Source organism: Pleurodeles waltl, chromosome 5 (genome assembly GCF_031143425.1).
Source record: "Pleurodeles waltl isolate 20211129_DDA chromosome 5, aPleWal1.hap1.20221129, whole genome shotgun sequence".
NCBI lineage: Eukaryota > Metazoa > Chordata > Amphibia > Caudata > Salamandridae > Pleurodeles > Pleurodeles waltl.
The window spans coordinates 1,367,726,174-1,367,752,107 of record NC_090444.1 but is presented as its reverse complement, the minus strand read 5'-3'; the positions used below and the strand labels follow the sequence as shown (position 1 = coordinate 1,367,752,107).

The 25,934-nt window shown below is 42.8% G+C and overlaps 1 protein-coding gene across 1 annotated transcript in view; it reads left to right on the top strand.

Moving 5' to 3' along the window:
* BCKDHB (branched chain keto acid dehydrogenase E1 subunit beta) overlaps positions 1-25,934 on the top strand; it is an 880,450-nt gene that overhangs the window by 517,441 nt on the left and 337,075 nt on the right. Inside the window, exon 9 of the mRNA XM_069235622.1 lies at positions 2,535-2,621. Coding sequence (XP_069091723.1) covers positions 2,535-2,621 — 87 coding nt within the window. The remainder of the gene's footprint in view (positions 1-2,534; positions 2,622-25,934) is intronic.

Genomic DNA, 25,934 nt, shown 5'->3' with positions numbered 1-25,934 from the left:
CCGTTCCATCTAAATCAAACAGTGGAACTTCCAGTGTTCTTTCCACAGCCAGATACCGTAGCTGAAAGGGCACTACATACATTAGATGTCAAAAGAGCATTGATGTATTACATTGACAGAACAAAAAACATCAGAAAGACTAAACAACTCTTTATTGCCTTTCAAAAACCTCACGCAGGAAACCCAATTTCAAAACAAGGTATAGCCAGATGGATAGTTAAATGCATCCAAATCTGCTACCTTAAAGCTAAACGACAGCTGCCCATTACACCAAGGGCACACTCAACCAGAAAGAAAGGTGCTACCATGGCCTTTCTAGGAAACATCCCAATGCAAGAAATATGTAAGGCAGCCACATGGTCTACGCCTCACACATTCACCAAGCACTACTGTGTAGACGTGTTATCCGCACAACAAGCCACAGTAGGTCAAGCCGTATTAAGGACATTATTTCAGACTACTTCCACTCCTACAGGCTGATCCACCGCTTTTGGGGAAATAACTGCTTACTAGTCTATGCAGAACATGCGTATCTACAGCGACAGATGCCATCGAACTGAAAATGTCACTTACCCAGTGTACATCTGTTCGTGGCATCAGTCGCAGTAGATTCGCATGTGCCCACCCGCCTCCCCGGGAGCCTGTAGCAGTTTGGAAGTTACCTTCAATTATTTATATATGTATCATCTCAACCTTAAATAGGTGCATACTTAGTCACTCCATTGCATGGGCACTATTACTACAATTCAACTCCTACCTCACCCTCTGCGGGGAAAAACAATCGAAGATGGAGTCGACGCCAATGCGCAATGGAGACAAAAGGAGGAGTCACTCGGTCCCGTGACTCGAAAGACTTCTTCGAAGAAAAACAACTTGTAACACTCCGGCCCAACACCAGATGGCGAGCTATTGCAGAACATGCGAATCTACTGCGACTGATGCCACGAACAGATGTACACTGGGTAAGTGACATTTTCAATATGGTTTATTACTACATTTTCAACATAAGCTCCATATTTCATTTAATAAAGCATTAATAAGTATACTTCGTGAACACTGACAGTCACTTCACGTGGGCACATTTTCAAATGCGTGCATTATTTTTCTCTAGATTAATACATTTTCTATGCAAAATCTATTACTCAAATATATTAATTTATATGTTTATTAAAAATTCCTGCTCTAACACATAAGCAGCTCTTCTGTGCTGTGATCAGCGAAGAAGTGCTAGAAAAATGTACACCACAAAAGTAAGTAGATTGTACCCAAGACCCTTGTCTGCAGAATAGAGCATGTACAGTAGTTAATCACAGACTTCGAGAAAACTCACTCATGTCTACTTAATACCTTCTTTAAGCGGGATGCTCTTAATTCAAGACCCTAAATCTTAAAATACATGTACCTCGGTTTGGTGGAAAAAACTTCGAAGGATTGACCAACTAAATGGCTGAGCAAAAACCTCAAATTGGGTGTAAGTGCAACTGATAGTGCGAGGTATATTGTAATTATGGACACTAGAAAAGTTTTATATGCAGGTCTTTTGTCATTGAAATTATACATGTTACTCAGAAGCCGCCTTCCCTGAACACCAGGTCATAATTTCGAGTGTTGGGTAGAAAATTTCAGGATTTTAAGGAAAGAATCAAAGGTTTTGCAAGAAGCTTGAATGCATGAACGTGAAACACAAGTCTGGAAGGAGCACTTTAAGAGCTGCGATTCCAAGACACAGAAAGTTTGGCCTGTTTTGTGGTCATGTTGAAGGGAACTCATACAAGAGTTGGTGCAACCCAGACTGCTAATCGGAATGTAAGTGTAGGCAAATATATGTACAGTGTCTTTGTCTAAGCAAATCTAGTCTGGGACCTTAGAATGCAGGGCTAACATGACATAGGGTTTTAACAGGCTTTGTTCAGGTGGGAAACAGTCCGAGTAGCAAGGAAGAATGAGAATACTGACTCAAGTTTCTCTTAGGCTATCTGTAGTCCACAATGAACCCATGGGATGAGTTTTGGTCTGTTTGAAAGGGGCCCATTTCCGTATAGGTTGTGAAGTTTTCTCTGAGGCTTTGTGTATGGCTATGAATACGAGCACCACCGAGAGTAGTGGAGCACCAGATACAATCCCATAACCCCCAGATCAGAATTTATCAGGTGCATTAATTAGCACCTGTGACAAGTTTGACCTTAACAGTGGAAATAAAAGGTGGAGTTTGATGCCTTCAACACAAAAATTTGCATGTTCAGGTATTGATCAAGCCTTATTCGCCTGCTAAATTTCACCATTTTTGGCCAGCCGAAATTGAACTGGGGAAAACTATAAAAGTGCACCTTGGAAGTACTTGGTGTGGTAAAAACTGCACCTCTGGTAAAATGGGTTTGCCAAAGGGTTGCAAAAGGACAAGGCACTTGCAATCAAGGCCTAAATGTTTGCTGTTTAGGGCTTCAAAGCTCCTCATTTAATTTTTTGAGTAAAATGTTTCTTCATAATGTATTGAGAGGTTTTCTTACCAATCGATTTCTTTTCCCTTTTTACAGTCTGTGAGCAAAACTGGGCGGCTCCTTATTAGCCACGAGGCTCCCGTGACAGGAGGTTTTGCCTCGGAAATCAGTTCTACAGTCCAGGTAGGTCTGATATATTTATCCAGCTTGTCACGTGGTGGACACCACTAAGACGTGAATGCCTATGTCTACCATTTATTTCAGACAATTACTCAGTAAATCCCGCGGTGGTTTTTTATGTGTATATTATGAAAATGTTTTAAGTCTTTATTACAATATGTTTACTGATGCACCCATTGCTGCGTTTTCTTTCTCCCGTTACAGCCATTTCACCCATTTCACCCCAGTATTTTCTGGGTAGATTTAAATATACATTTTAGAACAGGGCAGTGCTTGAAGTGAAAACACTTCTGAGAAGTGCCGGTACTCGCCAATTAAAAGCAATACGTTTTTCTCAAGAAGTGCAGGTACTCTCCCTCTAAAAATAAAAACGTGCCGGAACTCCTTAGCGGACAGTACCGGCCCATTTAAAGCACTGAGAACAGAACAGGACAGGTTGTCCTGCTTCTTAACATCTAGTGTACAGTAACAGCGTCTGACTTGGCAGCTGCCGTTTTACCCTGTGTACATAGCTTACTACACGGCTTAACTTTATTTAAATTAAACGCAGATTAGTGTTACCTGATAAATGATTGAACCATGTGGATTCACTGCGCGTGCTTGAGAAACCGAGCCTGCCCTGCTGCGTTTACCCAGCGCAGGACTGGACTGTTTTCATATTGAAGCCTTGCATTATTTTAAGTTTTATTGTTGTGCTGTATACGTTTTTAATTTGATTTCTCATGAGGCGCACTGAAAGGTTTAGGGTGGAAGTTCTCTTTACGCTTAAGGCAGCTGGGAAACAGAGCAGTTCCTTAGTTGTAGTTTTCTCATATTTGCATTCTTGTTGGGAGCCACGTATTTTCCCAGAATCCTTGAAAATTAAATATTTCTCATTCATCCGCTGAACTGTAAAAAATCAGGTGTGTGATAAGGCCATTAGAAATGTGGAGCTCTGATCAGCAGGTGTTGAACCAGGAACCACGTTCAACGACTTTTGAAAGCCTTGCATTTGCTCCTCCTTTCAAGTAAGACCAGATCTTCAAGTACATGAACTCTTTTAAAAAAAAAAAAAAAAAAAAAAAAAAACTTGCGAGGTGGGAAGCACAAGGGAGATTGCAAAAGAGCAGGGAAATGTATACGCAGCATTCAACCAAATCAGTGTGCCTTGCAGGTGAAATATTTTGACAGTACTGCGCGCCACTACACTGCCATGACAGCACTTTGCAAGAAATCAGGTATGGATTGTACAAGTCTGATTACACACAGGAAGAGCAGCTGTTGATAAGCATGTTGATAACGTCACTTTACAATATTAGCTACCAGAACAAGTGTTAAGGGAGATTCTGGTTGTACTAAGTAAAATAAAAATGTAATTCATGTGTTCCAGCAGGCCTTCTGGCTACTGCAGGCTCTGTCGCTTGTCACCCCAAACCCTCACAACTGGGGCATCGATTCATGTAAATTCCAGGGGTCATGGAAGTGACATTGCATGCCCCTTGGCACACAAGATCATGTCACAGGAGGGGACATTACTAGTAGTTTGGCCTGGGGACCCTACAGGAAGTGATATCATGTGTCCTTTGGTTTGTTGCATCACACAAAGAGGCTCGAAAATGTCTAGAATATACTAAAGGAATACTCCATAAACATACTTTTTTCAAATCCTTTTGAAAATGCTTGCACGTTTTGTCAGTATCATGCAGTATCTTCAGGCAGAGTTGAAACAGTGCAGCATTGATTAAGAATCTATTAAATGGAGCACAACAATGGAAAAGGTACTGTGCAGGTTGAAATTTCCCAGTATCAAATGCGTATTAAATAATGGCAAGGTGGGTGGGCATATAATGCTCTGCACATATTAACTTTGCAAGTTGTTCTAGAAACTAAGAGAACCATGTAAAGAAATCTCAGTCTTGGAATGTAGGTCACAGGGCTATTTATGGCAGCTTATGCTTTTACAACAGCCTTCCTTTCTACAACATGTTATAGATCCTTCTCCAACCAAGGAGCCTTTGCTCCTTTCTTGGTTTATTGTCACTTTCCTTTACTGAACAAAGTGTACATTACCAGTAGAGTAATTGCGTTGATCAACAGTCGGTTCCCAATTTAGTAATTTAGAGTGTTAGAAAGGGTGGGCATCAGATTAAACGGGGAATTATTTACTTGAGGGTTAAGTAAGGGTCACCTAGCTGGCATAAAGACAGATAATTGCATGGAAAAAATACAGGCTTCCATGCTGATGCTTAGTGGGTGTCAAGTAGTACTTTGATCTTCGAAGCCTCCATTTTTGTCTGTACATCCTGACAAAGTAGCGCTACACACAAGGGCCTCTTTCCTTCCCAAGGTTGTCACATCTTTTTACGTGGGCCAAGCCATCACTTTGCCTACTTCTTACGCACTCCCACATCCTTCTCATGAGGAGGAAAGACTCCACCATCTGGATCCAAAAAGAGCATTGGTGTTCTATCTTAATCGCACTAAAGATTTGCGGGTGGATGCTAAACTCTTTGTTGGGTTTGTGGGTGCAAAGAAGGAGAAGGCAGTGCAGAAGTGTCTGCACCATCTCATGATGGGTGATTCCCTGCATCAAAATGTTCTACGCTTTGGCAAAGAAGCAACCTCCAAAGGGATTGCGTGCTCACTCAACCAGAGCAACTGCTGATACGACAGCGTGAGCACACTAAGTTCCTGCCCTGGACATCACTCAGACAGCAATGTGGGCGTCCTTGCACACGTTTACTAAACATTAATGCCTGGACAGTCAGGTCCTCAGAGACGACTTCCTTGGTCGTTCGGTCCTGCAGGACTTTTTAGTATGATTTTTGTTCGCAGCCCTCCTCCGAGGATGGTATTGCTTGGGTATCTATTCTAAGGTAAGGAATCTGCAATGAGAAGACTCTATCAGATGAACAAGTTTCTTACCTTCGGTAATAAATTATCTGTTAGAGACATATTCTAGTTGCAGATTCCTTACCGACCCACCCATCCTTCCCGCTTGCCAACTGATTTCTAGGAACAGGGATTCCCCTTTTAGGGCCCTCTGGCACACCACTTCAGTGTTTTTCATGGCTCCACCCTTTGGCGTGGAAAACCGTGCAAAGAAACATTGCCATCAACTGAAAGAAAAAGTGCCAGTGACAAATCATAGATGCTGGGACTGGGATGGCTGCAGCTGGCCCCAAGGGGCTTGGTCTCTTGCAACAATTATGCACAGGGATAAACATGCTTCACCACTTGTGCTTGAAGAAGACCCACACACACATATGTAATGAAGTGCATGCTGCTAGTGTTTCCTACAGCTATGCTGTCCCCTCAAGGCCACTTCACACAACTGCAAAAATGCAAAGAGAAGACACTACAAGGCAATACAGGTGCATAATGGGCATTATTTCAATGATGTGAGGCCAATAATCTTACTAGTGACTGCTGTCCTGATAAGCTGGAGCCAAGGGTAACAAAGAGCCAGTACTGGCAATGTGTTGCCTAGGGGTTGCAACTTTTGGTGTCCTCCAATTGGCTTCCATGACTACAGTGCAATCCTTGTACGCGTAATTCCATGAAGTTTAAGTAATGTAGCTGATGTGGAGGATTAGAGCTAAAGGGCAGGGTTGAATCTTATCTCCACTCCACTCCTGACCCAATGGTATAAGAGCTGAGAATATCATTCAAATTCTGTGCTTTTGCAGAATAAAACACACCCCTACAGTTTTTCCCAGGCAGGTTTCAGCTGATATTTGCTATAGGAAAAATGTAAATCCCAGGACATAGGGATTTTGACCCCATAAGCACTGAAATCAACTTCTTATGCCCTGTTTCTTTTCAGGTAAAACTCAAAATAGCAGGTCATTATTGAACTTCAACATCTCATTGTCTGATTTTGACATGCATATTTTTTGTATTCTGCACAGCACCACCCGTTTATTAAGGCCTAAGAAGGCTATGGCGTTAATTTAAAATCTGCACTTTTCCAGCATTGCATAGGTAGGGTGCTGGTAGATTGAACTACTTATGTTTTCGGTGGGCTTGTAAATAATCTGACTAATTTAACAGGATGACAATCCTGCAGATCCCAGAATATGTTATTTATAAAATTCTGAAATGCAGCTGTGCATGAAATAGCTCAGCTAGCATCATAAGATATTCATATTGGACATAACGAGTTGTATAAGTTGTTTGTCATTCACACAATCTTAGATCCTCACAATCTTGCATGCTTCATCGAGTTCTAGCTGTGTGAAGTAATTGACAGAGTTATTTTCATTTAGTAAAACAGAAAGAAGGAGATATGAGTTACTAATACTGATTTTATTCAATGCTTGATAATCCATACAGGGTCCTAATTATCCATGCTACTTTGATTCAAAATAGAAAGTTGTCTCAGCTGGTGAAGTGGAACATTAAATAAAGCCCTTGTTATAATTGTCCTTCAGATATTGTTTGAATCCTGAGTAGATAAAGATGCCCATGCTTGATCTTAGGCCAAGAATTAGTGCTACATCTTCTTGGACCATGAACGGCTAAATATGCCCTTAGTGGATCTAAGCCCAAGAATTAGGTCAATGGTTCAACAATTCTTGGTGAGAAAGAAGACTATCTAACCTCTTAATACTGAAGATATTACTGCACTCTTGGTATACTGGAGGAATGACCAAGTCATACTCCAATGTATAGGAACGAATTGGCCAAAGCACACAGAATATAGTGTCCAATAGTGTTGCAAGGATAAGGATCCCTGATAGTGTAATGAAAATCAGAGTAAGTATGAGGTTGAAGAAAAGTCCTGGCTCTCATTGGTAGATGATGTCTTTATTCGTGAGTGTTGTAGAACATAGCAACATCATAGATAGACAGCCTTAGTAACATCATAGATAGACAGCCAACACGTGTTTCGTCACACAAGTGACTTCATCAAGGCTGGGCCGTAAGGCTAGAACGCTCAATGTTAATTAGGTATGTGGGCTAGAATAGGTGATATTGATCTTGATAGTTTAGTAAATTCAAAGTAGTATGGCTGCCCGAGGAGCAGCAGGGTTAGTAGGTGTTGGGTACGTAGGTAAGTTCAGGTATAAGCAGGCCCTGATAAGCCATGAGACAAAACCTTGTAGAGGCAGGCCGGAGAGGCGAGGTAAGCAGCCAAGGAGCGTCTCAGGGCCTGCTTATACCTGAACTTACCTACGTACCCAACACCTACTAACCCTGCTGCTCCTCGGGCAGCCATACTACTTTGAATTTACTAAACTATCAAGATCAATATCACCTATTCTAGCCCACATACCTAATTAACATTGAGCGTTCTAGCCTTACGGCCCAGCCTTGATGAAGTCACTTGTGTGACGAAACACGTGTTGGCTGTCTATCTATGATGTTACTAAGGCTGTCTATCTATGATGTTGCTATGTTCTACAACACTCACGAATAAAGACATCATCTACCAATGAGAGCCAGGACTTTTCTTCAACCTCATACTTACTCTGATTTTCATTACACTATCAGGGATCCTTATCCTTGCAACACTATTGGACACTATATTCTGTGTGCTTTGGCCAATTCGTTCCAATTTTTCCCGTGGGTACTTTGTTACCCGTTTGGTGCCTTTTGGGTAGTAGGGCACTCGGCCAGTTTGCACCAGACTTTGCTTTCTTCTTAAGATATTTGTTAAAAATAATTGCTTTACTACCTTTAAGTGCGGCATTCTGTACCCTTACTACCCTTGTGTTTCTTTTTTCTAAATACTCCAATGTATAGGGTTCAGATACTCGTCTTACTACAGAAGCACAGCAAAGGAATTGTAAAATGATCATCTTGTTTCTTTCAAAGTTGTGTTCCTGGCAGGAAAATGCATTTTAATGTAATTGTGGTAGTTTTACCATCTGAGTAAGAGGGACCTACACACCCAAAGTTGAAGTCATATGACAACAATGTGGTATAATATGAGAAACATCCATACAGATAGACAGAATCTGTTATAAGAACTCTAAAGCAGTGGAAACTAAAAGCTCTCATGGACACCAAAAGGGGAACATGAGATAACATTAAAGCACAAAACATCTCTGTTCTCCTCATTATGAACTCTTACCACTTTCCTCTTGGGGGTCAGGATTACCACTAGTGTGTTACCTCAAAACTCATTTTGCTAACTCAGTCGTCTCTCAGAGTGTGTACAAAATCTAACAATAGCAACTTGCAATTATGAAAGGCCTGGGAAGTGCCCCTCTTGGTGTTCCCATGTGTCTTCTGTGAGGCAGCTAAATTCCATCCATGCCTTAAACCTGATTCTTAACCTGCGGTCTGGTGAACCTTGGGGGGTCTGTAAAGGCTATTCAAGGGGTCCACAACTACTTAGAACATGAAATAAAATTAAAAGAATAATATAGTGTATATAAATAAGGAAGCAAAATGTAAACTGAAAATCTTTAAACATGCTGTAAATATGAAGTAATTTTGAAGTTAGGTGGTCTCAATTGAATTTAGGAGAGCTCCAAACTTTCCATTGAAATATTTTTTATATATATTTGTTTGTGAATTAAATGAAATATTTAATCATTTGTGCATTTGTTTGATGAATGTTTGTTTCTGGGTTTTTTCTGAATTGTTTTGTGGTCCAGTTCAATTCATTAAAAATGCTTAATCCAGGGTGCCCAACTTCAAGTAACTTCAGTGCGGTCTGTTGGGTTCTAGAAGTCAAAGGGTATATAACTGCTGCTGGAAACAATTAATCACAGGTGGCTGTTTTTATTGTTTCACAGTTTTTTTGTTTCTCTTCTATTTTGTTTAATAAAGTGATGTGGGGGTGGAAAGGGAGGCCTCACTAGCCGAAGATGGATGACATTAATCTCTGAGCTCTGTACCATCAACCTTATAAATCCTTGCTAAATCTGTCTCTGCTGGACGAACACTGCTGTCTCCTTGCTGAGAGAACTGCCCTCTGACTGCTGGCTTGCCTCAGGCGGGCAGCCCTGTCCTTAAACTTCCTGCTTCTGATTGTTCACCGTTGGCTCTGCACAGTCACTCACTCATGTCAGAGTGGGAGACCCCTATGCGCGCAGAGGAGCTCAGCTAAACAGCTTGCCTGATCCCGAGTGCCTGGGCAGCCCCCCTTGGCTGGATTGTTTCTGCTGCTTCTGGTGTATGGAAGAGCTGTGGCTGAGATCCTGGGGGCAGCTTCTGTGGCCATGGGCCCTCGCATGACCTGTGGACATTGGGGTGGAGGTACTACCTAGGTCCCACTGTACTGAGGCACAGTTGAGGCCAGGTCACTTCCATCGTGGGAGCAGGACTCCTCTTGGCTGGAGGCCCTGGGCGTTAGCTTCTAATTTAGTGCTGTGGAGGGGCAGGCCCATTGACCCAAAGTCGCCTTGTCTTCCGAGGCAGGGTTGTGCTGTCTCAGCTGCCTTGAGTACATGGCGTTGATATTCCAGTGGTCCAGTTTGGTGAACTGCCTCTGGCTGAGGGGTGTTAGTGGACTGCTCCCGGCCATGGAGTGTGTGCTGCCCACTTCTCCTGTGAGAGCAAAGCACTGACTATAACCAAATGTGGCAGCCCTTGCTCTGCTGCTGCCTACACCCACACAGTGATCAAAACCATGTTTTCCCATCTATACTCTTGCCCTGAGGTGCTGAAAGAGCAGAGGCAAACACATATTTAACAGCTCTTCCTCGGCTAAGAAACCTCTTCACAAACCGTTTCACGACCAAACATAGATGAATACCTACTTGTCAAACCCCTAGTCCTTGCTGAGACTAAAGAGGAGTGGATAAAACGGTAGGGGTCACAAGTGGGGACCTGAGGCCGCATAATACAATCTACTTGACTCCTACAATGTGCAACATGGCCGAAGACACAATAGCAACCAACACAAGGACAGTTTAAACCAGGGGGTCTCCAACCTTTTCCGTAGTGAGTGCTCCTTCTGATCAGTGAAAATTGTGAGCTACTAAAGGCTAAACAAACTGCACATTTTTACCAGACACCCCCATGTCCAGTTTAATTGACTTTAAGCCTAATGTCCAAAACGCCAAACTCTATTGTTTGAACAAAATTCTTTGACTTGGCCCACTATGGCAGGGCTGCCATGTGTGGCATTGAGAATGTGGTCTTTGGGGATGTAGGAATATTTGTGCGCATGAATGGGACATATTTTTCTGAGTGACTGAGAGCCTGTGTTCCATGCACTTGCAGCACATGCCGTACCTTTCACCATATGTGGTACTGTTCATGTATAACACACGCATACATTCATTTTTTTCAAATGGGAGGAATTTAAAAGGCAGAAAAATTTTCTGCAAAATATTCATAATAAGGGGCATTTTTCTGCACTTCAAATTTCTCTAATTTAAAACATTCATTGTATTTTTCAGTTATGCTTATGGCATAGTGTCTCCTGGCCACTGGGAGCAAAAGGCCTATGGTTTGTAAAACTTTGAAGTCGGAGAATATTAAAATGAAGAGGTAAATTAATCATTAAGGTAACTTCATTTTAATTTTCTCCTTCTTAAAAACATTCAAAAGCATCGTTTTGTTCACAGCTCCAATACCAAATTGACATGGACTTTCATTTAAGAATTAAATACCTCAGTGCTTCAGTTGTTCACCTCTGTACCCAGTCCCAGCCTGGATCATAAATCTGACTGAGCATTGCTCATTATAAGGCTCTGCTCTCTGCAGCCTGATGATGATGATGATGATGATGATGATGATGATGATAATGTATAATAAACATAGCCTTAACTTTGAAAGGAAAATGTAACCTCGTGCCTATTTAAAAATTCATTTAAGGCTGTGAGCTACTCTGAAGGTGTCTGGGAGCTACTAGTAGCTCATGATCAACTGGTTGGAGGCCATTTTTTAAAAACTGTCTCACTGTAGCTGATGGGAGAATCCCACAGACACCATGGAAAGATAGGGTGATATTGCAGTCTGCTCAAGGCAAAATTAACACAATTACCAAACCGAACAGTCCCAAAGACCAACAGATGACACCAATGTCCCCTTAAGGGGTTGGCAACAGCTCATCCTCAGCTGCAACCGCTGCCATCCTGCAAGCTATCACTAACACCCACCATCACTGAAAGGGAAGAATGAAGAGCTGAGCTTGGACCTTTTAGCTCTTGGTCAGGACCTGCGGAATGCAGAAGATAGAGTGGCAGAAGCAGAGAGGCGAAGTTCATATGCAAAAGATGCAGAAGTTGACAAGTTAAGTCTTGGATCTCCCAATTAAAAGTCAGTACCTTGAAGACTGCACTGAAGATGCTGATGGGAGGCCGAGACAAGATAACGTCCAAATCGTGGTGCTTTCTGAGAGGACAGAAGGGTCCGACCTGATTCAGTTCATCACTGACTGACTAAAATCATGAGTGCCATTAGGGGACCTCTCCTAATGTATCATCATTGAAGCAGGAGAATTTACATTGTGGGGCAGCGAGAACAATGGTTTTTCCAGACTACACCCTAAAAATCCAACAAAAAGGCTGAGGCTTCACAACAGTAAAATAAAAAGTGAGATTCCTCCAACTAAAATACATGTTAGTTTTTCCCACCAGGTTAAAAGTCATCTTGGAGGACAAGACATTTTTTGACTCACCCTAGAGTGCCTAGGGGTAGTGGGAGGTGTGTAAAGAGAGAAAGCTCACATAACAGATAGTCTGCTGTGCCCCTAAACAGAAAACCGGATTGGATGCCCTGGGTATCACTTGAGCAAAAGGGCTGACAGTGTCGCAGCTCCAAATGACACACCACACGAGGATCAATAGTACAGTGCTGTTGTAGCAGAGATGAGGGCTCCAGTGATTACTCTGAGCACTCAGCCACAAAGAGGTCTGAGATGCTGATGCTGAGACCTGTGGATCTGCAAATCCAAAGCAACCATGTGGAGTTCAAATGCAACCACCCCCTTTCAATTTAGGTTTGACTCAAAGCATTCTTGTTATTTTCTGGATTTTGCCAGCTCTGTCTTTTGTTATTTTTAGTTTTTCCTCCCAATTTCTCTTGTCCTTACTTGACAATTTTCCATAGGGGATGTTTTATTTTTCAGGATGACATACGCTTCTGGGATGGAAGTCTGGAGGGGACATTTCTTGGGCACAGGAATCAGTTATGTTCTGGGCAAATGTAAAGAATTGTGCATATCATCTATTTCCTCAGGTTGTGCTAAGCCCTTTCCCAATGACAAAACACACCCAAGGAGTAGCTCGGGACAGATGCAGACTCCTGTTTTGGAATGGTAATGGTTTAAATAACTGCATTAAGAGAAGGGCTGTACTCCAATAGGTAAAATACCAATCTTCCTGTGTCCTGTTTTTACAAGAAACACATCTGCTGGGCAATAATTGTTTGTTCTCCGGCTGTTATGGCTTTGATAGAGTATACCATGCAGTCTTTAATTTGTAAATGAAAAGGTGCCGGTGCCCAAAACCCTCCTCTTAAACACGCGGCTGCTGCAATTGAATGTGCGAACACAGAATACTGAGGCGTCGGAATACTGATGCCATCTCTGGCCTCTTCAATCCATTTAAAGCCACTCCCTGCCCCTTCAACTCACTCGTGCAGCTTTCTACTTTCTCCTTTTGTGACGCTTTTTCGTTTTTCCCTTCTTCCATCTTTCTCATATCTGTCTTTTGCTCGCAGAAAATGCTTGTGGCAGAAGAATAAGCCCCAGCCCTCAAAAATAAGTGCCGGTGCTCAGCACCGTAAACAACTAGACCAAATTAAGCACTGATACCATGCCATCTTTACATCCAGTTGTAGAGGGGTGGCAATTCTTTTTCACAAGTCCTTCCCACCGTTAGTGGAACTGACGCTCCCTGACAGCCTGGGCCGATCCATTCTTATCTCTGTTTCAATACAGGATCGTGCCTGGTCCTTCTGTCTATGTTCCCCCAACACTATTGGAATCTAGACTTGAGTCATGGATGTGTTAATCCTATAGCCCGATGCCCAGGTCATATTGTTTGTGGTCAAGGACAACAAGTTTTCATGTTTAGTTTGTCCTTGGGAAAAGGAAGGCCTACCCCCCAGCAGCACAAACCCTTTGGCTGCCAATTTACAGAATTACATTATGGAGCAGGGAAGGGAATTGTCTGCAGTTGAGGTAATATGTGTCCATATGTTAATGCTGTTCGAACTTGTATTTATGGTTTATTAATGCAAAGTCTTTATAATTGGGGTGAGCGCTCTAAATAAATGTTGTAAGCTTGGACTGCACTATTGACAGTGGTTCCAATAAGAAAATGTGCAGACGTTTGCAAAGTTAAACAATATGAGACTATGTATAATGCTTCCAGAATTCTCTCTGATAAGATGCAAATATTTGCAAATGCTTGAAAGCAAGATTTGTGATTCTTTGCTTTCAAAATAAAATGTTCATAAACAAAATTCAACTAGTTTTGCTAAATTGCTGTGCAATTAATATTAAGTACCATTTTTATGAAACATTATTTACTAAAATGTGTTGATGCATGCTAGTATTGCCCAAAAATATTCATAATGGAACCTCAGTGTAACCAGTTCAACAAGATTATGGGAAACATGAAAATAAACGAGCATTGGCAAAACCAAAAGGTCCAACATTGGCAGGCAGTCTTTTGGTTTTGCCAATCTGCGCCTTGTTTTGACATAGCTTTTGTAAACCTTTATTGTTGTGGGAGCTGCCAGGCCCACAATATTGTAACAAACACTGGCAAAAAGCAAACATATTTTTTGGTCTCAAAAAGCACACATTGCCATTGAAGTTCTTGGCAATGAATAAAACTACTTTGTGTGCTGTTATGCTGCTTGTAAAAGAGCAGACTGCAATCACTCACAGTGAAGCCAGCGAAGCACATGGCTGGAGAAATAAAGATAGAATTGTAATAAAAACAAAGGTATTGGTTAACGCCAAACCTGATTATGGGCACAATTGTTAAAGAAAGTCACAAAAGTGCACATAGGGTAGATATCTGTGCATTAGTGCAGATTTACCTATTTCATGAATTCATAAGAATTTACACACGTAGACCAGGAAATTGTACTCCTGAAAAATATTTGCAAACTGTATTTTAGCACAAGCAAGTATGCATGCGCAGATTTGCTCATGCGAAAATCTATTGAGTATTTACAGGCTCCCGTTCCCCTCCAGCCACTTTTTTTCCCAAACCTGGAAGAAGTTTTACTTATGCTCTTGTTGGAGTACATTTCCAACCTTTCTCAGTATGGGGAAAAATATTAGAGAAGAGCTGACGAATACCATTAAAACTTGCAAGTTAGCTGGTTTGCACAGACTCAAAAGGGCATTCAAACCCTATAACTGTTGCTTACTGCTACCTCCAGCCCCCATATCTAGATCTCTGGAAAGGTGACAAAATCGGGAAATTGCTAGTATTCAAGCTGTACTATAGTTTTAGCCCTGACACAATCAGAGAGGCTGTTATCTGAGCTCTTATTTAATGAGATTGTTGCCATAATTTGTCGCAGCACTACATGGCACCAGTAATGGCTGGCGACTTGGAAAAGTGCGGGGCAGGGGGGAAAAAACCCCAAAAAGAAATGTTAAAAAAAAAAGAAAACTTACCTGAACGTCGCCTCCGCTGCACTGCAGGCTCCCAGCCTGCTTTGCGGCAAATCATGACTCTGCTCAAAGCAGCGTTATTATTGGCTAGAGTGCCCTGGCTGGGCGCTCCAACGCAGACTAGGAGTCTGGCCATGCTAGCTCCAATCTGGTAGCACAGGCTGGGTTGGAGAGAGCCCTTGTGCGCATGTGGGTTTGGCGGCCCAAGACTGCCGGCCAAACATAGAAGTTATGTGGTCCTTTAGCTTTTATCCTTCTCGACTTTGAAAAGATTTTTGACTCCATTAATTGGAACTTCCTGTCTCAGATCCTGTGTAAAAGGACGTTTTGAAATCAAATTCCTGGCAGGTACCCAAGCAGTCTATCACTCTATGCAACTCTCTGTACTATGGTGGGAACTAACAATATGCTGTCCAACCCCCTTCCTGTTACAGCATAGCACCAGGCAAGGATCCATCTTCTCCCCCTACTGTTCCCTCATGTATTTGAACCATTAACCAAATGGATTTGTAGAGATGCATTGATACAGGGCTTTCAGTGGAAGGGCACGAGAGGATTGCATCTCTTTATATGCAGATGATATTCTCTCAAATAAGTGGCCTTATAGAGCCTGAACTCTACTCCTTCAGCTACTTGTTCTCACTCTTTGCTGTTGCTTATTGAGATTTATGGAAACTGGTGATAAAAAAATCCACCTTGAATAAAATTACCAACGGCATAAATAGTTTTGAAAGTCAAGGACTACTACCTTATTTGTTCTCAGAAGTTCATTTGCACACAGACCTCAATGAGTTTTGACAGTAGGGAAAGCACCATAATCGGGGATCCACTGGTCTACTCTAAAATTGTGGGAAGGTGCTTCCATATTTAGAAGCAGATAAAGTAGCCTTACAAGCAGCACATGTGTGTGTAATGAGTAAATGGATATACACACAGCACAAATTATGTGAGTCTGTTGCTAGGTAAAGAGATGAGCTAGAGACAGGACACCTCTATGCCAGGGGCTTTCATACAGGTGTACAGGCACTCCTTGGCTATAAAGAATAAGGTTCGGTATTAGCCAAAACGTACATAAAATACTGATACTTAACCTACCTTTTATTGGAGTAATACCTGGATGCTCCAGCATAGTGGACAGTAAGGCTACAGGGATGATGAAGCCCAGGTTGCAGAGGTTAGGGCATCTCCTTGTCCAAGCCCTTGTTGAAAGCCATCCTGATCAACATAATGATGGAGCAACTCGTCAAGGCTTGACTGGAGTGCTCTAACTCACATCATTCACAAGACACAAGGAGCCGTATTACATACAGTGCCTGCAGGACACAGCCAACGAGTGTGCCCATTTTCTATGCCTCTGGGACAGTGTTTTATTGCGGGGGGGCTCTAAATCTTGTGAACCCTTTAATACAGATAGCTATACAATGCTGGTGCTATCTCAAGAGGGTCTTCCCTCATATGCATGGGGATGTGTCATAAAGGATGTCAGGAGGTGCGCATTGACTTGGCTTCAAAGAGGTGGTGCTCATCCACTCACTGCACCCACCTACAGGGGATGTCTGTCCACCTCCCTGTCCCCAACCTCCCTGCCTTTAAAGTGCAGGCTGGTGCTGCCTGCACAGTGAAAGACAGAGTTGCTGCTTGAAGCAGTCTCTCTGTCTTTCACTAAGGGCTGCCCTGGCTTCAGCTCATTGTTTGTAACAGGACTCACTGTAATTCAAAGTGTTTAGCTAATTGGCTATCATATATTTCTGCATCTGTTTTTATTAACTTTACTCACATTGTGTTGTGTGAGGAGGGCAGTGGATTTTAATAATTTTTAGGATGAGCAAAGAGAGATTGAGGCAGGTGTATCCAGAAACTTCTAGGAGTTAAAACCTTAGCTGTCTCGCAAAACATGTAAGAAATGGTATTCAGAGAGTGGCTTACAGTGATGATTTGAGCAGCTATATATTTGCCATTGTGTTCTTGTGCTGATGATAAAAGGTTGCCTCTCTCCACAATCAGGCTACAAAGCTTGCATAACATAAATGCTGCCTAGAACTCCCAGTGACATCTGCTCTGCAGTGGAGACTAAACCTGTATCTACATCTACTACCAAAGCAGCAACAACTGTCACTGTTGTAGGGACAGTAGCTGCAACAACAGCTGTCAGTAAGGTATGGAGAGCACGGGCAATAGCTTACATCACAGCAACCACAACAGCCACCATCACTTCAGGAATAACACCAGCTGCCACCATGGTAGAGACAACAGCAGCACAGATTGTACCACAAAAGTGACCACCGTTGTATCGACAACAGGAGCCATTAGAGGGATCAAAGAGATAACTATGAGAGGGACAGCATTAACCACAAATACCATCACCATCAGCAACAAGAACTACCACAATAGCTTAAGCACAACAGGGAGAAAAGTAGAAAGGGGATGACACAACACCTTTGTAAAAGAAAGCAGACTCTTGAGAAAGCTCACAGATATCTAACACGTTTATTGCAAAAACAGTTAGCAAGCATCAGAAATCAATCTGTGTAGTTTGTCATATCAGCTCCGTTCCCTCATCAGTTGGAATGGGAATGCTAAATTCCATACATTTTGGTTGATAGACGTTTTCTCAATGCAACTGAATGGAAGAAGGAACACATGGTACAAGTGAAAGTACAGATATGCACTAATCAACAGATGCTGGGCTCTTACCATGGTAACAGTGGGAGAAGATCTTGAAGGTGATACAGTAAGCTTTGAGTGAAAAGTTTGATTCACTGAATTTGCAGTTTGCACAGACAATTCAAAATGGGCAAGGGTCAAATCAATGATTTCATCACAATTTCACAGCAGAGTGGTTTATGTTCAGATGTAAAAAGTGTAAACTGCATATCTTGAATCATCCCAGTTTGAAAAGAGTTAATTGTTTGTTTGGCTATGCCTCAAATCAAGTAGTCTAACAAGATTTGGATGAAAACTGAGTTGTCAACATTATTGAATTGCAGAAAAAACTAACTGCATCACTGCTTCAGCAAACGTTATCCAAAGGTAGCCAAGTATAAAGGTAACTTCTGATTCAGTGCACATATCAGCCCTGAATCTGCGTTGTATCTCATCCCGCAGACCACCAAGGAAGTTTTCAGATTTTGAATTAGCAGTCTTCTCTGGCCCTTTAAATAATAAAAGAATAAACACGCGTCCTTGTGTTTGGTGTCAGGCAAGGGGTTTCAATAGTCTCTGATCAACAGCAGTCTTAAATTCAACTGAATCTGTTTCACTGTTTATGGATAAATTGAGATTTTCCTAGCCTTGGTGTCAGAAAGGCTAGATTTTATTAAAGACAAGGAGGCGAGTATTATGCTATTCTTTTCATGCTTTATTTTAAACAGCAGCCAAGAAACTACAAATCCCAGAATCCCTGGGAAAAAACTACAAAACTGCGTCACAATGGGATCCACCAATCACACAACGATCCCTATAATAACTATCTTGACTGAGAGCAACAAGCCCTCTTTTCTTGCGAAAGTCAGTCAATAGAATGATTCGAGAAAAACAATAATAGACCATAAAGAGTCAAAAATGCTGAAAGGACGTCCATACAGAAGGCCTTGAGGAAAGGATAACCCTGTGTAGATCCTGTTGGTTGAAGAGAAGGTCCAGAAGGAGTTGAAAGAAGCTGATCAGACGATAGCGCTGTTATTGGTTGCGGTGGAGGCAACTAGAATAAAGAACAGGGAGGGTTAGAAGAGGCGGGATAATACTCGCCTCCTTGTCTTTAATAAAATCTAGCCTTTCTGACACCAAGGCTAGGAAAATCTCAATTTTATTACAAGACAGGAGGCTCATATTATGCTTGTTCAAAGCAATGAAACAACATTTTGCAGAGGATGATCAACAGGTTTACAATAGAACGTTCTAAACGTATTGACGTTAGACCAATCTGCAGATCTAAGGATATCCTGTAAACTAGCCCCAGTAAAGAAGGCCTTAGAAGCTGTAGCTCCTCTAACAGAATGTGCACCGTAAATGTTAATAGGGACACCAGCCAAATCCATCAGCCACTTAAGCCAACGGGCTAAAGTGGGAGATGATACAGGTTTGTGGGGTTTTTGATAGGAAATCAATAATTGAGAAGAAGATGTTGTCCTGAGATCTGCAGTTCGAGAAACATACTCTTTCAAGCAATTAGCCACACACACCTTAGGTTGGGAGGGAAAGAAAGGGTAAATCAAAGAAGACAAATTGGTCTTAGTGCGTCTAGCCACATTAAAAGACACACCGAAGGCAGAGAACTGAAAGGAGGAAACATCCTGAGCTCTGACATCAGAAACTCGTTTGATAGAGACCAAACAAAGGAGCATATGGTTTTAGCAGACAGATATTTTAACGAGAGGTCCGAATTGTCGGGCCAAGAAAGGAGAAGACAGAGGACGGAGTTCACATCCCACATAGAATTATATTTGGGGGTTGGAGGTTTGGAAAAGCGTATTCCTTTTAGTAGGCAGCAAATTAAGGGATGTTCTCCCACTGGTCTACCATCCACCCTGACATGTTCCGAAGATATTGCTGATCTGTAGGTGTTAACGGTACGGTATACTTTGCCCTGAGAGGCTAAGGAAGCTAGAAAATTTACAATTAAGGTAACGCTAGCTGAAACGGGATCGGAATCCCTGCCCATACACCAGCTACACCATACTGACCAAGCCGCTCTGTAGACCTTTGAGGTACCCGGTGCCCAAGATTGTTGGATGAATTGGACAGCCTGTTGCGAAATTCCTGGGGTTCTCCAGGAAGCCCCGAAACTCTCCAAGCTATGAGGAATAGAGAGCCTTGTAATATGAGGTTGTGAGGATGTCCCTGAGGATTCAACAGAAGGTCTGGGAAGGGGGAGATCAGGACTGGAAGATCCGACGAGAGCTCTAATAGGGTCGGAAACCAGGGTTGAGATGCCAGAATGGGGTGATTAGAACTAGAGAGGAGCCCTGACGGCGTACATGTGCCATGACTCGGGCAATAAAGAGAAAGGGAGGGAAGGCGTACAGAAGGGAAGGAGGCCACGGCTGGAGAAAAGCATCGGAAGCCAAGGCTAAGGGATCTGGTCTCCAGCTGAAGAATTTGGGAAGATGGGAGTTGAGTCTTGAGGCAAAGAGGTCTACGGACATTATTCCGAAGATAGAAGAAAGATGCTTTTATATAGAAGGGTGAAGACGCCAATCACTCGAGTCGTGGGAGTGTCTTGAGAACCAATCGGCCACCACATTGAGATTGCCTGGTAGGTATTCCGCTCTGACCGAAATATTTTTGTGAAGACAAAACTCCCAAAGACTCTTGGCCAGAAGGGCTAAAGGTTTGGATCGTGTCCCGCCCAGACGGTTTATATAAGATACTGCAGATAGATTGTCCATTCGGAGAAGAATGGAACATTTTACTGTGTCTTTGGTAAAGGATTGGATGGCAAAGGAACCTGCAAGCATCTCTAAACAGTTTATGTGCATTGACGACTCCTGAACGGACCATGGCCCGCCAGTCGAGATGCGCCCCATCCTGTCAGACTTGCATCTGATTCTAAGACCAGATCTGGGGCGGCAGAGAAAATCGTTCTCCCGTTCCAGGCGTCTAAATGACTCATCCACCATGTGAGTTCTTCCCTGGAGTCCGCGTCGAACAACCTGATCCGAATAAGACAGTCCCTGTTGAAGATGGCGGATTTTAAGTCCCTGAAGGGCTCTGTAGTGAAGAGGGCACGGAAATATGGCCTGGATGGAGGAAGAAAGGAGGCCCACTAGACGAGCTAGTGCCCTGAGGGAAGTATAAGGGAGAGACAAGGCATGACGAATTTCTTTCTTTATTAAAGAAACTTTGTCCTGCGGAAGCTGGAGAATCGACTCGGCGGTGTTGACGAGGAATCCAAGGAACTCGAGAGTTTGGGAAGGAACAAGAGATGACTTTTGGAAGTTTATAAGGAACCCCAACTGAAAAAGGAGGTCCTGACAAATTTTTTTATGAGATGTTAGGGAAGACTTGTCTTGGGCCATAAGTAGGAAATCGTCGAGATATACGATAAGGCGTATTCCTTGAGCCCTGAGAAAGGCCACCACTGGTTTGAGTATCTTGGTGAAGCACCAAGGGGCAGAAGAAAGGCCGAAGGAAAGAGTTTTGAAACGAAAGAAAGAATTTTCCCACCGGAACTGGAGGAATTTTCTGAATGAAGGATGCACCGGTAGTGAAAGGTAGGCGTCCTGGAGATCTAAGCGAACTAGCCAGTCGTTGTGAAGAAGGATATCCCTTAGATGGAGAATAGTCTCCATCTTGAAGTGGTGATAGACTATGAAGTTGTTGAACTCCTTTAAGTTTATGACCGGTCGATGCTTTTTGTTTTTCTTTTGAACCAAAAATATATTGCTGAGAAATCCCGAAGGATCGAACACCACTTCTTCTATAGCTTGCTTTGACAGTAAACCTTGTATCTCGTCCTGAATGAGGCGAGATTGATCCTGAGAAAAATGAAGGGGGCGAGGAAGGAAGGGTTGGAAAGGGTCTGATAAAGTTCTATGCAATAGCCTTGGACGGTCTGTATTATCCAAGGGTCGGAAGTTATTGACAGCCAAACGTTTAAACACAAAGCTAGTCTGCCTCCTACTGGAGGAAGGCCAGAATTGAAAGTTCTTACCTGCAAGCTGTTCCCCTTTGGCTCTGAAACCCCTGTTGCGGCCGCCGCGGTATCTGCGAGGGTAGAATTGGGGTTTGTATCCTTGATACACTTCAAGCTGGTTGGACTGGATGTAGGAGCCTCTGTTGAGGGATTGCCCCCTTGACGAGAAGCGGCCGGCAAAACGGCTCCTTTCTTTGCCGGCCCTTCCAAAAACCCGACTGGAAAAAATTCTCTTCATTGAATAATGAGCTTTGTCCAGGGAATTAAAAGTAGAGACGTATTTGCCCATCTCCTTTATGAAAGAGTCCCCAAAGAGTAGACCATCAGCATTAAGGCCTTCCTCTTTAGAAGCCAGAGTGCTGAGTTTTGGATCAATCCTGAGGAGGAGGCTTTTGCGACGTTCCTGGGAAATGTAGGAGTTGGCATTGCCCAACATACAGATAGCCCGTTGAGCCCAGTTGGAGAGAGTATCAGGATCCACTTGCGAGCCTTCCATCTTGGCCTCTTCAGCCAGATCGAAAATCCTGGTGAGGGGACCTACCAGGTCTAGGAGTCTATCTTGACAATTTGACCAGGCCCGGTCAACTCCTTTCTTGGGATCCTTACCAAATTTTGTGAAGAAAAGGAGCATATTGGGATCAATGGCAGGGGTATCAGTGACTTTACAGGGTAGGGAGGGTCTAGGACATTCAGATTTCAATTTATTTCTGGATGATTTATCCAGGGGATGTCAGAGATAAAAAGATACGTGTTGGACCGAATCTTTGATGAAGGATTTTAAATTGTCCTTTATGGACTGGGTTTGGTCGTCCTCTGACATAATGGGGAAAAGGAGAAGGTCTAAATTCAATAAAAGGGAAAGGAACAGGAAAAAATCCTGTTTAATCCAAGGGGAAAAACAATTAGGAAAGAGTCAACTGACCTGGGGAGGCTGGCCGGAGTTGAGGGAATGTGCCACTAACCTTAAAGGAAATAACGCGCTTGGAAAACAGCAAGCGTATTGAGCCAGAGAAGGAATTGGGTTACGAGTCAAAGGATTAAGCTGGGCAGTCGAGCGTGTAAAGCTTAACACGCTGAGGAGTTGAAAGACGCTCGTAAAAATAACTCGAGCGTGAAGGCTGAACGCAGCTGAGCACACGCTGGGCTGCCGCGTGTGGAAAGGAATTCGAGAAATGCCGTTAGTTGAGGCGCGGCTGTCAGAACGTTGAGAGAACGTTCTGACAGTCGGCCTGCCAGCGCGGAATGTGCAACGGAGCGCGCGTGCGCTAAAAAATGCAAATTAAATGGAAACTAAATTACGGAGGGCATATGATCCGGGAGAAGGAAAAACCCCCACAAGAACAATGACAGATAAGGATATAAACACATAACACATCATATAATTACATTATAAAGTCATAAAAACAAACAAGAATGCGGGCAGTGTACTTATCTTGACTGCGAGCAGCAAGAAAAGAGGGCTTGTTGCTCTCAGTCAAGATAGTTATTATAGGGATCTTTGTGTGATTGGTGGATCCCATTGTGACGCAGTTTTGTAGTTTTCCCAGGGATTCTGGGATTTGTAGTTTCTTGGCTGCTGTTTAAAATAAAGCATGAAAAGAATAGCATAATATGAGCCTCCTGTCTTGTAATAAAATTTCATTTTTATGGGTTTCTTCATCCTACCAGGAACAGTGTCTACTGAAAACACTAAGGATGTGCTTTTCGTCATTAGTTCTCACTACCATTTATAGACAAAGGCTGAAAATTATTCAGTCTTTCCCCTTTGAATATAATTTCTTCCCTACAGTGGCCTGAAGCCTCTGTTGTATAAACTACGGTGGGAAATTCATCTTGAATCTTACTGAGTTTTCATAAAAAAAATGATAAATTGGCCACCAGCTCCTGAGAGTGGATCACACGGTTAATCAATCTGTTGGGATTAGCAAGTGAATCCAAAGTTCTGAAGACATCATGTGGCTTTTTTTGGCTGATATGTTTTGAGGATAAAAAGGCTTTTTTCGTTGCTCTTGCTAGGTAATTATATTTTATCAGGTCGATGGATGTCTTTTTGGCAAGGTGATTGAGTTTTTCCCATTGTTGAACAGCATTCCTATTTTATGAATCTGATGTATACCGTTTACAAGTGCTGCATTTCTGTTTGTGATATTGTTTGTAGTGGTGCAGTCTTATGCAGGGCAAAGTTCAGGAGGCTATAGCTAATGAAGTATATTAGTTAACCTTTAGGTTTTTTACACTAACTTATTTGGATCTAATTTTGTCTAAATGTTTTCTTAATCTCTTTGTGGAGATGTTATCTTCCAGTTGCTTCGTCTAGCTCTGCCCTTGAGGTCCTTCAGCTATATGCATGTAGCAGTGACCCTTCAACAGTGACCCTGCTGATTGTTTCTTCCCGGGTGCTCCCATTAGGATAGATGGAGGATGTGGCACAGTGGAAACAGAGGTCTCCTTTAAAGTGCAGGATAACCATTTTTTCAGTCCCTGCCTTTTATGTCATCCCAACGGTACTACTGCAAAAGGCTGATGGCATCACTCCGGACCCGAAAAGGCCTCAACCACCCCGTTTTGGCAACATAACTCATGCTTGCCCTGGGAGCCCTAACATGCTTCTTACAGAGATGTACGGTGAGGTGTCGGAGGTTAAGTGACATGCTCCAGACATGGGGGAGCCTGTGTAGCAGCAGATAAGTACGAAGTGTTGTAGAATGTGTGAAAATCAAGTCACACAATTGGATACTAAACATCTTTAGGTGATCTGTGTCACTAAGTAGAAGCAACGATTGATGAGGATCAGAGGGTTCCGTAAGTGATATACTGTTTGGGTCTACCTGGAGGCACACATTATCAACCAGCAGATACTATTTGTAATCAACCAAGCAACAACGAGCCCAATTCTGTATGCCCTATTAACCAACCAGAGAATGAATGTGGAAGGCACCCACAAGCAACATATGCTCAATCTCTGGAATCAAAGTTAAGCCACCAGTAAAGGTTGTATGGAGTCCACTTACAAGCAACAAAGGCTCAATGTCTGGAGGGGTTGTTTAGCCACCTGGAATTGAAAGTTTATGCTCTGCTCACAAGTATCATACAGCCTAATTTATATTTTGGCAGATGGGGTTAACTCCATCAGGGCGTTGGTCTAAATTACTCTGTTGCCTTGATGGAATCCCCGACTGCCATATTTAGAAAAGTCTGCAGGTTCAACATGACATCATTTTCAAAAAGAAAATCCCAAAGCAGGACTTTATTTTTAAAAATGAAAACAAGCAATCACCCTCTTCTTGGCATGGTGACCCCCCCCTTTTGCCTGCTGTCAGTGTGTTTTGACTGTTCACTGGGATCCTGCTAGCCAGGGCCCCAGTGACTGTGCTCTCTCCCTCTAAATATGGTTGCTTAGGACTTAGCACTCCCCACAATTTGCATCTGTTGTCCCTATACAAGTTCTTAGTATATGGTATTTAGGTACCCAGTGCATTGGGGCACCAGGGACTCCCCATGGGCTACATCATTTATTGTGCCACCCATGGGAGCCCATGCAAAATGTGTCTGCAAGCCTGCCATTGCAGCCTTTGTGAAAAGGTGCATGCACCCTTTCACTACAGGTCACTGCACCAGGTCACTGTAAGTCACCCCTAATCCAAGCCCTCCTAGCCCAGAAGGCAGGGTGCAGGTTACCTGTGTGTGAGGGCACCCCTGCATGAGTAGAGGTGCCCCTATGAACTCCAGTGCATTATTCTGGACTTCAGAAGTGTGGGAAAGCCATTTTACCTGTGTACTGGACGCAGGTCACTTACCTTTGTCCAGCTACATAATGGTAACTCCAATTCTAGGCATGTTTGGTATCAAACATTGAAATGTATTTATATAGCACTTACGACCCCTGATGAGGCGTCAAAGCGCTTTTCGGCGAGTAGCATGCTACTCCGGAACCTAAGAGGAATTAGTGGTGGATTAGTATAGGGAAATGTGAGTACAGTATTAGTATTATTATAAGTTAATTTGAGCAGAGGATATGTGAGTTTGTTAGATGGATTGACTAGACTAGAGGAGGGAAGTATCCAGAAGTGCTTATTGGGAGTTTATAGTAATAGGATGAGGGTTGTGACGAGTAATGCAGAGATTTAGAAGGAAAGAATCTATGGAAAGGGTTAGGGAG